The following is a 13263-nucleotide window of genomic DNA, read 5'->3' as shown; positions in this document are numbered from 1 at the left end:
TTGTTGTTGTTGTTGCAGTTGTTGTTGTTACTTAGCATGCCAGGACTGGGTTTGAATCCGCCAACCTCGGTGTATGTGGCTGGCTCCATAACCACTGTGCTATGGGCACTGAGCTTTTCTTGCTTTTTTTTGAAGACAGTCTCACTTTGTCTCCCTCAGTAGAGTGCTGTGGCATCACGGCTCGCAGCAACCTCAAACTCTTGGGCTTAAGTGATTCCCCTGTCTCAGCTAAGCTACCTCCCAAGTAGCTTAGCTGAGACTATTGGCATCTGCCACAACACCTGGCGATTTTCTTGAGATTAGGTTTTGCTCTTGCTCAGGCTGGTCTCGAACCTGTGACCTCAGGCAATCCACCCTCTGGCCCTCCCAAGTGCTGGGATTACAGGTTTGAGCCACCTTGCCGGGCTCTTACTCTTAATTTTTAAAGGCACTTTGTATAAAATATTTTTAGAAATAATTTTTGAAGTGGTTTATAATAGGTGAAATGGAGTATAAGTAGGTTAAATGAAAATGCGTGTAGCATGGATAACTGATATGTAGGTAATTAGCAGACGTTATGTATAGATTAGAAATCACACGAGCTGGTCCATGTTCAGATTCATAGTCACTAGTAGGCTTTGACCCCTGCATATTATATAGTTATAGGACCTCATTACTTTTATATGTTTTTTCATTGTATAAATTTGGGACACTGTGTTGGATTCTAGGTGGTGGTTATTCCTTGTGGCATTACGAATGCACTTTCTGAAGAAGACAAAGAAGCACTGATTGAAAAATGTAATGATTATCGCAGGCGGCTACTCAGTGTTAACATTCGAGTTAGAGTTGATTTACGAGAGAACTATTCTCCAGGTTGGAAATTCAACCATTGGGAGCTCAAGGTAAGTTCCTTAGTTGTAACTGTTATCCCTCATTCTCTCAAGAGTTAGGTTTCCTCTGTTCTACAAGTTTTCATAACACTTTTTCATTACTTTTTCTCTATCTTGATAGTTGTAAATTCTTTTCTTAAACTGTGTGTTGAGCACTAACAGAGTTCATAGCTGTGTAATAGCAATACCTAAGATTTTTATCTTTGCTAAATTAAGATTGTTTTAGTGGAATCTTATTTTTATTACGTCTGAATAACAATGATCTTGAAGGCTTTATTTATCACTAATAAATCTCATGTGGCTAATATACTAAAACAATTTGAGACAGTCTTACTATGTTGCCCTTGGTGGAGTTTGAGGTTGCTGTGAACTATGTAATAAATCATTGAAACAGTGAGATCATCCAAATAATGGCATCTGAGCACAACCTAGCTATTATTGTAAAGCTAATATTTATCATCTTACTTGTTTTAAAAGACCCCTAAGGTGAATCTTTTGTTCTCAAGAATAGTAATTGTGTTGATACTGTTTCCTTTTTATGTTATACACTGGCTCTTTAACATGCTCTCCTACCATTAATAGACTTTCTCTGTGTAGTTTCTCCTGTAATTGTAGTCTTTTGTGCTTATTTAAAAATAGTTATCTGTGATACCAGTTAGCAGCTTCTCAAACCAGTTTCTACGTAACCTAGAGTACCAAATGTTATAGGAGAAACGTATTGCTCACTATTAGCTGCTGAAGTAAAAAGAAGTAAAAAAGACTACCATGCTTGTGAATTTGTTCTCTTCCCCTTTCCTTTTTTATTCTTCCCTTTCCTAAGAGTAGCTTGGCTTTGTCTCTGTCATTCTTAATCTACATTCTTTGGGGGGAAAAAACCAAAGCATTTGAGTTCTAAACTTGATTTCTGGCTGGAAGTGGTGGCTCACGCCTGTAATCCCAACACTCTGGGAGGCTGAGACGGGCAGATTGCCTAAGCTCACAAGTTGGAGACCAGCTTGAGCTGGAGCAAGATTCTGTCTCTTAAAAAAAAACCAGCCAAACATGTGGCAGGTGCTTGTAGTCCCAGCTACCAGGGAGGCTGAGGAAAGAGAATTGCTTGAGGCTGGGAGTTTGAAGTTGCTGTGAGCTGTGATATAATGGCACTCTACCCAGGGTAACAAAGTGAGACTCTGTCTCAAAACAAACAAACAAAAAAAAACTTGATTCCTAGGCTGGGCACCATGGTTTATGCCTGTAATCCTAGCACTCTGGGAAGCTAAGGCAGTTATATCGCTTGAACTCAGGAGTTCAATACCAGCCTAAGCAAGACTAAGACCCTGTATCTACTAAAAAAGTAGAAAAAAATAGCCAGCCATGCTGGCGCATGCCTGTAGTCTCAGCTACTCTGGAGGCTGAGGCAGAAGAATTGCTTGAACCCAGAGTTTGAGGTTGCTGTGAGCTATGATGATGCCATGGCACTCTACCTAGGGGGACAGGATAAGACTTGGTCTCAAATAAATAAAATAAATAAATAAACTTGATGCCTAAAATTAACTTTGAAAAAGAATTTTACTATCTATTAGAAAGTATTAGTAATACTTTCAAATATCATGTTCTCTTTATTCCTAGAAATTCCTGAGAAAAAAAGACATTTGAGGAGCTCTAGATGTATATTCACTTGATAATGATTAACTTTGTAAAGTGTATAGGAGTGTAAGTGATGTATATGTATGTTGTGAGACTCATTCAGATCAATAATGTGAGATTTAGTATAGTTTGGTTGTAAGACCCAAACCCGGCAACTCAGTAATTCTTCAGTATCCTTTCCTAGTATGAAAATAGAAAGGGGAAATAATATGAGTGAATTAATTTAACTACTTTTCTTTTTATTGTGCTGAAAGATTAAGATAATTTTGTATTGCTCTTGAAAAGAAATAACACAACTTATTTATAACTAAATTCATAACTGGTTACATGGAAAAACTATCAACAAAGTATTAATATTTCCTGCCTATCTTGTCTTTAGAGTATTTTCCAACTTTGGCTTTTCATTATCCCCTTTCCTATTCTTTACAGTCTCTGTTTTTCCACCTTCATCTTTGTTTGTGCTATTTCTTCCATCTGAGTTCTAAAAAAAAATTTTTTTTGAGACAGAGCCTCACTATGTCACCCTCAGTAGATTGCTGTGGCGTCACAGCTCTCAGCAACCTTAAACTCTTGGGCTTAAGCGATTCTCTTGCCTCAGCCTCCCAAGTAGCTGGGACTACAGGCACCTGCCACAACGCCTGGCTGTTTTTGTTGTTGTTGCTGTTGTCATTCTTTTAGCAGCCCAGGCTGGGTTCGAACCTGCCAGCCTCCGTGTATGTGGCTGGCACTCTAACCACTGAGCTATGGGTCCTGAGCCAAGTGAGTTGTAAAAAAAAATTTTTTTTTTTTAATTGAGACAGAGTCTCAGTATGTTGCCCTTGGTAGAGTGCATCGCAGCTCACAGCAACCTCAAACTCCTGGGATTGAGCGATCCTCTTGCCTCAGCCTCCCAAGTAGCTGGGACTACAGGTGCCCACCACAACGCCTGGCTATTTTTTGTTATAGTTGTCATTGTTGTTTAGCTGGCCCAAGCCAAGTTCAAACCTGCCACCCTCAGTGTCTATGGCCTGCACCGTATCCACTGTGCCACAGGCACCAAGCCGAGTTGTAAAATGTTTTATCATGAAAATGAACTTTCCTGCCTGAACCATGTGAAAATAAGATGCTAACTTGGTACTTGATCATCATGCAAACATATTTTTCCCATAATCACAGGACAGCCAGTACAGAGTCAGTGTGTTAGAATTAGTACATCACTGCCATCTAACTCTGGAACCCTGTTCAGGTTTTGTGAGTTGTCCCATTAGTGTCTGTCATAGAAGGAACTAGTTCAGAATTATGTGTTGCATGTGGTTACCACATCTTTTTAATCTTTTAGTCTGGAATACTGCCTGAGTTTTTCTTTACTCATCACAATCTTCATAGTCAGATTTCTTATTAGTTTTTTATTTATATTTTCATGTATCTGATTTTCAACATTGGCCTCACTTTTTGATGCATATATGATTTTAATAGCCTTTTTGTTTTATAGGGTGTTCCTATTAGACTTGAAGTTGGGCCACGTGATATGAAGAGCTGTCAGTTTGTAGCTGTCAGACGAGATACTGGAGAAAAGCTGACGGTTGCTGAAAATGAGGCTGAGACTAGACTTCAAGCTATTCTCGAAGACATCCATGTTACCCTTTTCACAAGGTAGTTTCTTGCCATTTCTGTCACTTGTCTTCAGATCCTACCTAAACTTTGAGATCCGAGTGAAGGCACTTCGGTGTTGACCCAGCTGGAAATAACCTTTGCCTTTGAACTCCCATGCTGAATTGCATGATGATTATTTTCTAAGCGCCTCTGCTCCTGACTGGGTTTGCAGCAGTGGATTTTCTGTCTCCTGAACTAATTTGAGTTCATTTTAGATCCAGGCTTTTATGAGATATAAACATGAAGGATTAAGGTATTGACTCTCCCCTGCTGGATACATATTGGCAGTACCTGGGAACCCTTGATGACTCAGTGAGCCATTTCCCAGAGATACTGATTTAATTGGTCTAGAGAGTTTGGCAACTATACCGTTAAAAGCTCCCCTGGTTAGGCCGGACTCAGCGGCTCACGCCTATAATCTCAGCACTTGGGAGGCCAAGGCAGGTGGATTGAGCTCACAGGTTTGAGACCAGCCTGACCAGCTTCAGCCAGAGACCCCATCTCTAAAAATAGCTGGGTGTTGTGGTGAGCACCTATAGTTCCAGCTACTTGGGAGGCTGAGACATGAGGATCACTTGAGCTCAACAGTTTGAGGTTGCTGTGAGCTGTAACGCTACAGCACACTACTGAGGGCGACAGAATGAAACTCTGTTTCAGAAAAGAATAATAATAATAATAAAAAAGTTCCCCAGTGATTATAATGTAGTCAAGGCTCAGAGCTTCCTGAGTTGGATTGAAAGTGAGAGGTTAAAGAGGAAGTTAGGGCCTCAGGCCTGTCTTGACCTAGAGAAGAGAGTCTTTAAAAATCACAGATCTTAAAGTAGGGGTACCAGAAGTTGGTGGCATTAATATGACACTATTTTCTTTCTTGCTCACCTGAAGCACAGAGGAAGGTCCTCTCTCTGGCAGTAGGGGCTCAGTTTGAGAGAGTACAGTGCCTACATCTTATTTGTTCCTTCATCTCCTAATATCTTATGTATATGTAACTTACAATAGGTCTCAGTAAATCTTGCACTGGAAGGAATGGAACAGTTTTAGCTTTGGCTTTGGTGCTTACTTACGCAACTTGTGGCTTGCTTACCCTAAAATGGGGCAGGTAATAAGTGTCTTCAGGGGTTATTTTAAGGATTTGTCTGGCCTACAAAAGATATATAAGGTCTGACAATTAAGATCATGAACTTATCCTTGAAAAAGTGCTCCATGCCTCATTGAATATCACCGTGGTCACAGTGCCAGCACCTAGTCTGCTCTTCAAAGCAACTTTGGAACTCTGTTTCTGGAATGGACTTCAGAGCTGTCATTGATGCTCTGAATGTCATTAAAATGCCTTCCTTTTACTATTTCCTTTATCTTTGGGTAATGAAAATGTCACTGGGGGCCAAATCAGGTAAATAGGGAGGGTTTTTGTTCCAATGCAGTTATTTGTTCACTGGCTAAAAACTCCCTCAAAGACAGTGCTGTGTGAGCTGGTACACTTTCATGATACAAGAGCTGTGAGTTGTTGCCAAAAAGCTCAAGTCATTTTTATCTAATTTTTCAGGCATCCTTTTTAGCATTTGTAAATAGTAAATTTGGTTAACTACTTGTCCAGTTGGTAAAAATGCATAATGAACGATCTGGAACCAAAAAAGGTTAGCAACATTGTCCTGACTCCTTTTTTTTTTTTTTTTGAGACAGAGTCTCACTATGTTGCCCCGGGTAGAGTGCTGTGGCATCACAGCTCACAGCAACCTTGAACACTTGGGCATATGTTATTCTCTTGCCTCAGCCTCCCAAGTAGTGGGGACTATAGGCACCACAATGCCCAGCTATTTTTTGTTGCTGTTGTCGTTGTTTAGCAGGCTCAGGCCAGGATCTAACCCACCACCCTCAGTGTATGTGGCTAGTGCTGTAATCACTGTGTACAAGTGCCAAGCCTGTCATGACTCTTGATTTCTACTGACGGATGTGCAGAATTGGCTGTCTTCCATTGTGCACTTTGAAGCTTTGTTTCAGAGTTGCCTTGGTACACTCATGTTTCATCACCAGTGACAACATGACCCAAAACATCATTTTGCCTCTACAAAAGGTCTTGGCAAACTTTGACTCTCCTTTGCTTTTGTTCATTGGTGAGCTCCTTCAGGATCAGTTTTACACAGCTCTTTCTAATGCCAAGATTGTCCTGTTTATCGATTGATGTTTACTTGATCTGCTGTGCTTCTCAGTCAGTCAACAATTTTGACAAACAGTTCAGTGAAGTTTGCAATGTTTTCATCAGTTATGCTCTGTACTTGCCACCCTGACCTCTCTTCATCAGTGATGCTTTCTCTCCCCTTACAGAAATGTTTAATCTGTTTGTACACTCCTGTTTTCTTCATGGCATTATAGACATGGACTAACATGTCTTTGTTGCAATTTGGCTGGGGGCGGGTTTGAACCTGCCACCCTCAGTATATAGGGCCGGCTCCCTACCTGCTGCCCTGACTAACATGTCTCTGATTGTACTTTTGCCAGGTTTAACAGGAAATTTAATGTTTATTCATTGCTATAATTCAAGCTCCAACATTTCTTGCAATGGCACCCAAAACAAAACAACAATAATGACTGCCACTCAGCAAGACAGTGCCACCCATCAACACAAACACAGCTGTGAGACGTGGATATACCTAGATTATGAACCCTTACCAAGTTGCTTGACGGTGCTGCCAACTTGAGTACATGGTAGTAAGTTTGCAGACTTAATTTTCAGACCTTATAATGCATTTGAAGCTCATCTGAACTAAGAAGAGGTCTTTCATCCAGAGATTAAACATTAGAAAGCTGCTTCTTATTACTCTCATTATATAATGCATTGAGTGCAGTGGGTCTGTTCTAGGGATTCTTTTTGGAATTACCTGGGAGCTTTGGGAACAGAAACATATATCTGCACCTCACAGCTGAATATTCTGATTCATTTGTTTTAAGATAGGTTCCCTTTGGCTGTTCCATTGAGATACTCTGTGTGATTCAGATGCCTCTCTGGGAAGAAAACCACTGCTTCAGTGGCTAAAAAGCAGTTCTTTCACATTTCTGTTCAGTAAATTTGGTTTAATGTAAATTGTATGAAGATGCATTTTTACCTTTGAGCAGCAGTCAGTAAATTTATTTTTATTATAAATGAGCAGTAAAAAAGTCTTACACACATTTTGTGGGTTTTTTTCTCAAATTGGCCCTCTTTTAAAGGTTGCTTACACTTCTATAAATTCTTTGATAATAGTATTTTTCCTTTTTATTTTCTGCAATAATACAAAAAAATTAGAACATTCTAGATAGGCACTCAGATTTGAATATCTACCCTATGGAAATATTTGCTGGATAAATTTATAATAGAGAGATGACATTTTTATAGAAGAAATTGTTATCAAGCTTTCTCCTATAGTCAAGTTCTCAACTTTTTTTTCTTTTTTATGTGTGATACTTAACTAAATATTTTGTATTTTGTTTACTTTTTATTTTAAGACAGAATCTCACTTTGTCACCCTTGGTAGAGTACAGTGGAATTACAGCTCATAGCAACCTCAAACTCTTGCCTTAGCCCTCCAAGTAGCTGAGAATATAGGCGCCTTGCCACAACGCCCAGCTATTTTTTTGTTGCAATTGTCATTGTGGTTTAGCTGACCACTGGGTTTGAACTGGCCAGCCTGGGTATATGTGGCCGGTGCCCTACCCACTGAGCTACAGGCGCTGCAATAATTTTTTGTTTCTATAATTTTTTCTATTATAATAAAATGCTCATTATAGAAAAATCATGAAATACTAAAAAAAAAAAATAATGAAAAGACAATGCTGGCTGTAATCTCACTGCCCAGATATAATTAATGAAAATATTGTGTGGTGTGTTTTCCTTTTTACCTATATGAGTGGGTGAAAATGAGTATGTGTAGCTAATATTATTTTGCATACACCAACTCAGATTATAATTTTCCGCTTAACATAAGCTTGTCTTACTGTTAGGTTTTGATTTCACTTTTTTATCTTATACAATTCAACTGTTTATAAACTATAAGTCCTTTGAATAGATCTAAGTTGTAGATGAAATATTATTAGGATAATATTACTTTCATATTGTTTAAGAAGGTATCAAATCATACTGGCTTACAGTTACATCCTTGTTTTGCCACATTCAAAGAAACTAATATATGAATTAATTTTATTATATCAAGGATATGATAATGTAGACTTTGTTACAGGGGTGTCCAACCTTTCTTCTTTCTGCCATACATTGGAAGAATAAGAGTTGCCTTGGGCCACACAGTCAGTACACAAACACTAACTAATGAAAGCTGATGAGCAAAAGGAAAGGTCCATGCATAATTTCTGCGACATCACATACCACAGATGAGACAGCAGTGCTCAAATAATTAGCAGGTGGCCTGAGGCAGGTTGGACACCCTTGGTAGACTGTTTCTAAGATTGGTTAGTTCATATTAGACGGTATGAGTTTTATAATGTCAAATATTTGGACGGGACGGTTACTTTTAGTTACTCTTTTCAGAAATTCTACCTAAGTGAAGTAACTAAGCTACTGTAACCAAGAGAAGATCAAAATTGAGTTTAAGAAACACTTCCAAATTCTTTCATAGAATTGTGTGAGCAGGTGGGCTCTGCCATTACCTAGTGTGTGTTGCCATTTACTTGGTCAAAACTAGATCCCAGTCATCCCCAGACGGTTGCCACTTGGGAAGTGGGAGAATGCAAGAGCCAGGCCTTAAGGCTTAGGCTCAGAAAGTGGCACAGTACTTTCCCTGGATCTCACTGGCTATAATTAGTCCCGTGGGCCCATCTCAATACAGAAAAGTCTCAAGAAGGGGAGAGTGCACATAGAAAAAGGAAGAAGAGAATGAGTAGGGGAGGCCAATGATTACACTCTAACGGGGCTCAGGAAATCTACATTTTTACGTAAGATAAGGTGAGTGTGTGAAGAAAACAAGGGAGTGAAGAAGCAATTAGGTAGTTGTCCCAGGGTAGGTAGAAGAATGATGATCTTGTCTTTAATCTGTACCTGGGAATAAACTGGTAATCAGCATTACTGGTGTTGAATCTAATGGACTTCTTAGTTTTAGGAGCTAGATTTAGCCTTTAGACCTAAAGTTACAATTTGCATGTCCTTGTTTACAGGAAGGCAGCAAGGTATTTCCCTGTGAATGGTCTGTGGGGGCAGTCCTTGTAGATGTCTGAGGCCTTTTTACCTTTCCTTGGGGGTTTGCTGAAGCATTAAGTTGGTAACAGGTTTCTTTTGGAAGGGGATGGTGTTCCATGACTGAATCTGGGAGCTTAACTTTCCCTTTTTCATAAGGAGTTGGGAGGGTGTGTTCTAAGGTTTTGTTTTACAAGAGGAAACATTTTGCAGATAGCTAGCATCACTGGCAGAGTTCCATGGTTTCAGCCCTGACTTTCAGAAAAGAACAAATATGTCTTCGCTACCTGAGTTACCACCCGTGAGTCAGCCTCATGTAACGTGTTACTTTGAATGTGGAAGAGAAGAGTATTTATTTGCACTTTAAAAACCCAAGATTCCTCAAAAAGAGTAATATGTAGTAGTGAAAATATCTTGAATAAGTTACATTTCTGTGTTTGTTTTTTGTTTTTAAACGTTTTCAAGCCCTTGTGTTTAACTCAGTAGCCTACATGGTAGTTAGACTTACTAGAGTAAATTTCTAATTTTGTAGAAAGGAAAACTGAGACCAGAGGGGTTTAAAAAATAACCCAGACATTATAAGTGGTATAGCCAGGAAAGGAATATTGGTCAATAGAGATTTAAAAGCTATAATAACAAAAGCTTTGATCACCCATTGCCGTGAGCTTGGCTAATTTCCAATACTTTTAAGACTCACAGGAGTATAATAATAGGTAACTGTCAGTCATTTCAAGTCAGAGTTGAGATTCAATTAAGTTCTTCTGACTTCTGGGTAATTGTTCTTTCGTTAAGTTGTTCTTATCTTATGTATTTTTTTGTTTGTTTGCTTTTTTTTGAGACAGAGTCTCACTATGTCTCCTTCCGTAGAGTGCTGGGACATCACAGCTCACGCGATTCTCTTGCCTCAGCCTCTGAAATAGCTGGGTCTACAGGCACCTACCACAACGCCCGGCTATTTTGTTGTTGTTGTTGTTGTTGCAGTTGTCATTATTGTTTAGGTAGCCTGGGCCGGGCTCAAACCCACCAGCCAACGTGCATGTGGCTGGCGCCCTGACCACTGTGCTACAGGTACCAGGCCTGTTTGTTTGCTTTTTGAGGCAGGTGTCTCCCTCTGTTGCCCAGGCTGGAGTGTAGTGGTGCCATCATGGCTAACTACAGTGCCTGGGCTCAAGTGATCCTCCTGCCTTAGCCTCTCAAAGTTCTAGGATTATAAGCAGTGCGTCTCATGTCTGTTTTAAAACTTTGTCTTTGAATTATCCCAAGTGCCCATTGACCCATGAATGGATCAATAAATTGTGGTAGATGCACACCATGGAATATCACACAGCCTTAAAGAAAGATGGAGACTTTACCTCTTACATGTTTATATGGATGGAGCTGAAACATACTCTTCTTAGCAGAGTATCTCAAGAATGAAAGAAAAAGTATCCAATGTACTCAGTCTTACTGTGAAACCAACTTATAGCTTTCTTAAGCTATAACCCAATTATAGCCCAAGAAGAAGAGGAAATGGGAGGGGGAGGGAGAATAGTTGGTGGAACCACACCTACAGTGCATCTTAAAAGGGTACATATGAAATTTACTAGGTGTAGAATATAAATGTCTTAACACAATAACTAGGAAAATGCCGTGAAGGCTATGTTAACCAGTTTGATGAAAGCATTTCAAATTGTATGTAAAACCAGCACCTTATACCCCATGATTGCATTAATGTACACAGCTATGATTTAATTAAAAAAAAAAAAAAAGCTTTGTCTTATTGGTAAAAAAAGTATTATGTATTCTTTTCTAATTTTTGTGGTAGGGCTTCTGAAGACCTTAAGACTCATATGGTTGTGGCTAACACAATGGAAGACTTTCAGAAGATACTAGATTCTGGGAAGGTAAGAGACTTCTGAAAAGTTTTGAATATAAAAATTTCAGTGAGTTGCTCTTTTAATAGTCATTGAGTTTATGCACTCCATTAATTCCTTTGTAAGCCAATCACATAAAATTATTAAGCATTATTCAACATGATATTCTCTTTTCTGCTGGCTTTCCCAAAGCATTACATTATACCATTTTTGGATAATACTTGTGAATGGATTATTATGTAAAAACCTTTTCACATATTTGATATGCTGTTTCCTAAAGAATAGTCATTATCGGAATGCCCCATAATGTCTTCATTACTGAAAATTTTTTATTTTGTTATTTCAGTTTGATACAAGTTCTAGAAGTAACCATTGTTCTAGCTTTAGAAATGTAGTGAGCAGATTTCTAAAACAAGGTGAAAAGACAGTTTCTTTCAATTTTCTGACCATACCACAGCTCTAAATGGAACTTTCTGAATAATGTACAGAACAGTGTTACCCATGTCTAAGCTTTTTTTTTTTTTTAAATTTCTCGCTCCTTGAAACTCCATAGACACTTCTTAATTGGTAGTTAATGGCTCTTTAAGATTTCATTGGTTTTCCCAGCTACTTGGGAGGCTGAGGCAGGAGAATCAGTTGAGCCCAAGAGTTTGAGGTTGCTGTGAGCTGTGATGACAGGGCACTCTACTCAGGGTGACAAAGTGAGATTCTGCCTCAAAAAAAAATATTTCATTGATTGTGTACATGCAGCTGTTCCTAGATGAAACTATACATTTCATAAAGGTGAAATACTGATTTGCAAAGTTGTTAATTACTGGAATGAATCACTTGTGGACTTTAGTATTCTGGCATACTTGTTTGATTATACAAGCAGTCCTCTGGGCCAGAGTCTAAATGAATTATCCCAAACTATACAGAAGCAGACCTGCTGCTAGAATGCAGAGCTCTTTTCTGACTCAGTTCAGTACACTTTCTTCTGTATCTTTTTTTTTTCCCTTAAACTCATGCTGAGAATGAGTAAGAATTAGGCAAAAATCTTGCTTGTTATATATAGTTATAACCTATGGATAGGTCTCTTATTACATGAGCTGGTAATATTAGTTAATCTCTCTGGCTCTCAGGTTACTGTTTTGTAAAATAAGTACAAAATAGATGACTTCAAAGTCCCTTTCAGATTTATAATTCTTCAGTATTTAGCTTCCTATTCGTTTTACTTTATTGCCTTTGTAATCTTTTACCTTTTGGGGTTCCATAATTTTTTACTTGACTCAAACTGCCTACTTTTAATAAAAGGCTAGGAAAGTACAGCCATCTGCTGGAGTGTGTTTTTCGTTTCCCTGTAATTTATTTATGATTTTTCTCCATTAATTATTGGATTTTAAATGTTATTTTATTATAGAAATATGATAGTTAACTTTTGGAGCACAGTCCCCTAGGGATATTGCATAAGAGTTAATAAATCAATAAAGTAATGAAATAATCTATTGCTTTCGAAGAAATTAATCCTAGCAGTTATTAGTGGAATCAGATCTTTAATATTAGATAAGTGACTATAGAAATTTCAACATCTGTTCTAAAGTAGAACATAGAGTATTTTAGTCGTATGTCCAAAGAATAGTGTAGGACTAGAAAGCACATTTTGTTTCTAGTATTCAGTAGTCATATCCATCCCTTATCTTACCTCATCCTGGTCAGCTTAGATGTGTTGACTGACCATCAAGTAACCTTTGGGGCTGTTGCAATAAAATTGTATTTACTAGGAGGACAGAAGAAAGCAGGGACCTTTGGAACTTTGAATATAGGTGAAAGTTTGATTTTTCTACTTTTAGCTGTTGGTATGAGTGAAAAATTAATGCTCTGTATTGCCATGTATTACTTTGCCATGTATTACTAATCTTTTATTAATCATTATGATTTTTTAGTATTACTGGAACTTGTCTTAACATTTTCCACTAAAGAATTTAAGGTATTACATACTACAAAACAGTGTGTCTTTTCTAAAACATAGATAGACAATGATTAAAAATAAAAGGGTAAAAACTTTAAAATCCACATGATCTTTTCCTATTAATGAATGCTAAATTAAACATAAATGACTAAAAATCTCAGAGGTTTTTTTTTTTTTTTT

General features: G+C 38.2%; 1 protein-coding gene across 1 annotated transcript in view; it reads left to right on the top strand.

Moving 5' to 3' along the window:
• The window catches only part of EPRS (glutamyl-prolyl-tRNA synthetase), an 82977-nt gene that overhangs the window by 67332 nt on the left and 2382 nt on the right, over positions 1–13263 (top strand). Inside the window, exons 26-28 of the mRNA XM_012805910.2 lie at positions 708–881; positions 3967–4127; positions 11087–11165. Coding sequence (XP_012661364.2) covers positions 708–881; positions 3967–4127; positions 11087–11165 — 414 coding nt within the window. The remainder of the gene's footprint in view (positions 1–707; positions 882–3966; positions 4128–11086; positions 11166–13263) is intronic.

The sequence above is a fragment of the Otolemur garnettii genome, unplaced genomic scaffold (assembly GCF_000181295.1).
Source record: "Otolemur garnettii isolate 467f Iridium unplaced genomic scaffold, OtoGar3 scaffold00045, whole genome shotgun sequence".
Classification (NCBI taxonomy): domain Eukaryota; kingdom Metazoa; phylum Chordata; class Mammalia; order Primates; family Galagidae; genus Otolemur; species Otolemur garnettii.
Note: the sequence above shows the minus strand (reverse complement) of the source record. Positions and strands in the feature narration are given on the sequence as shown.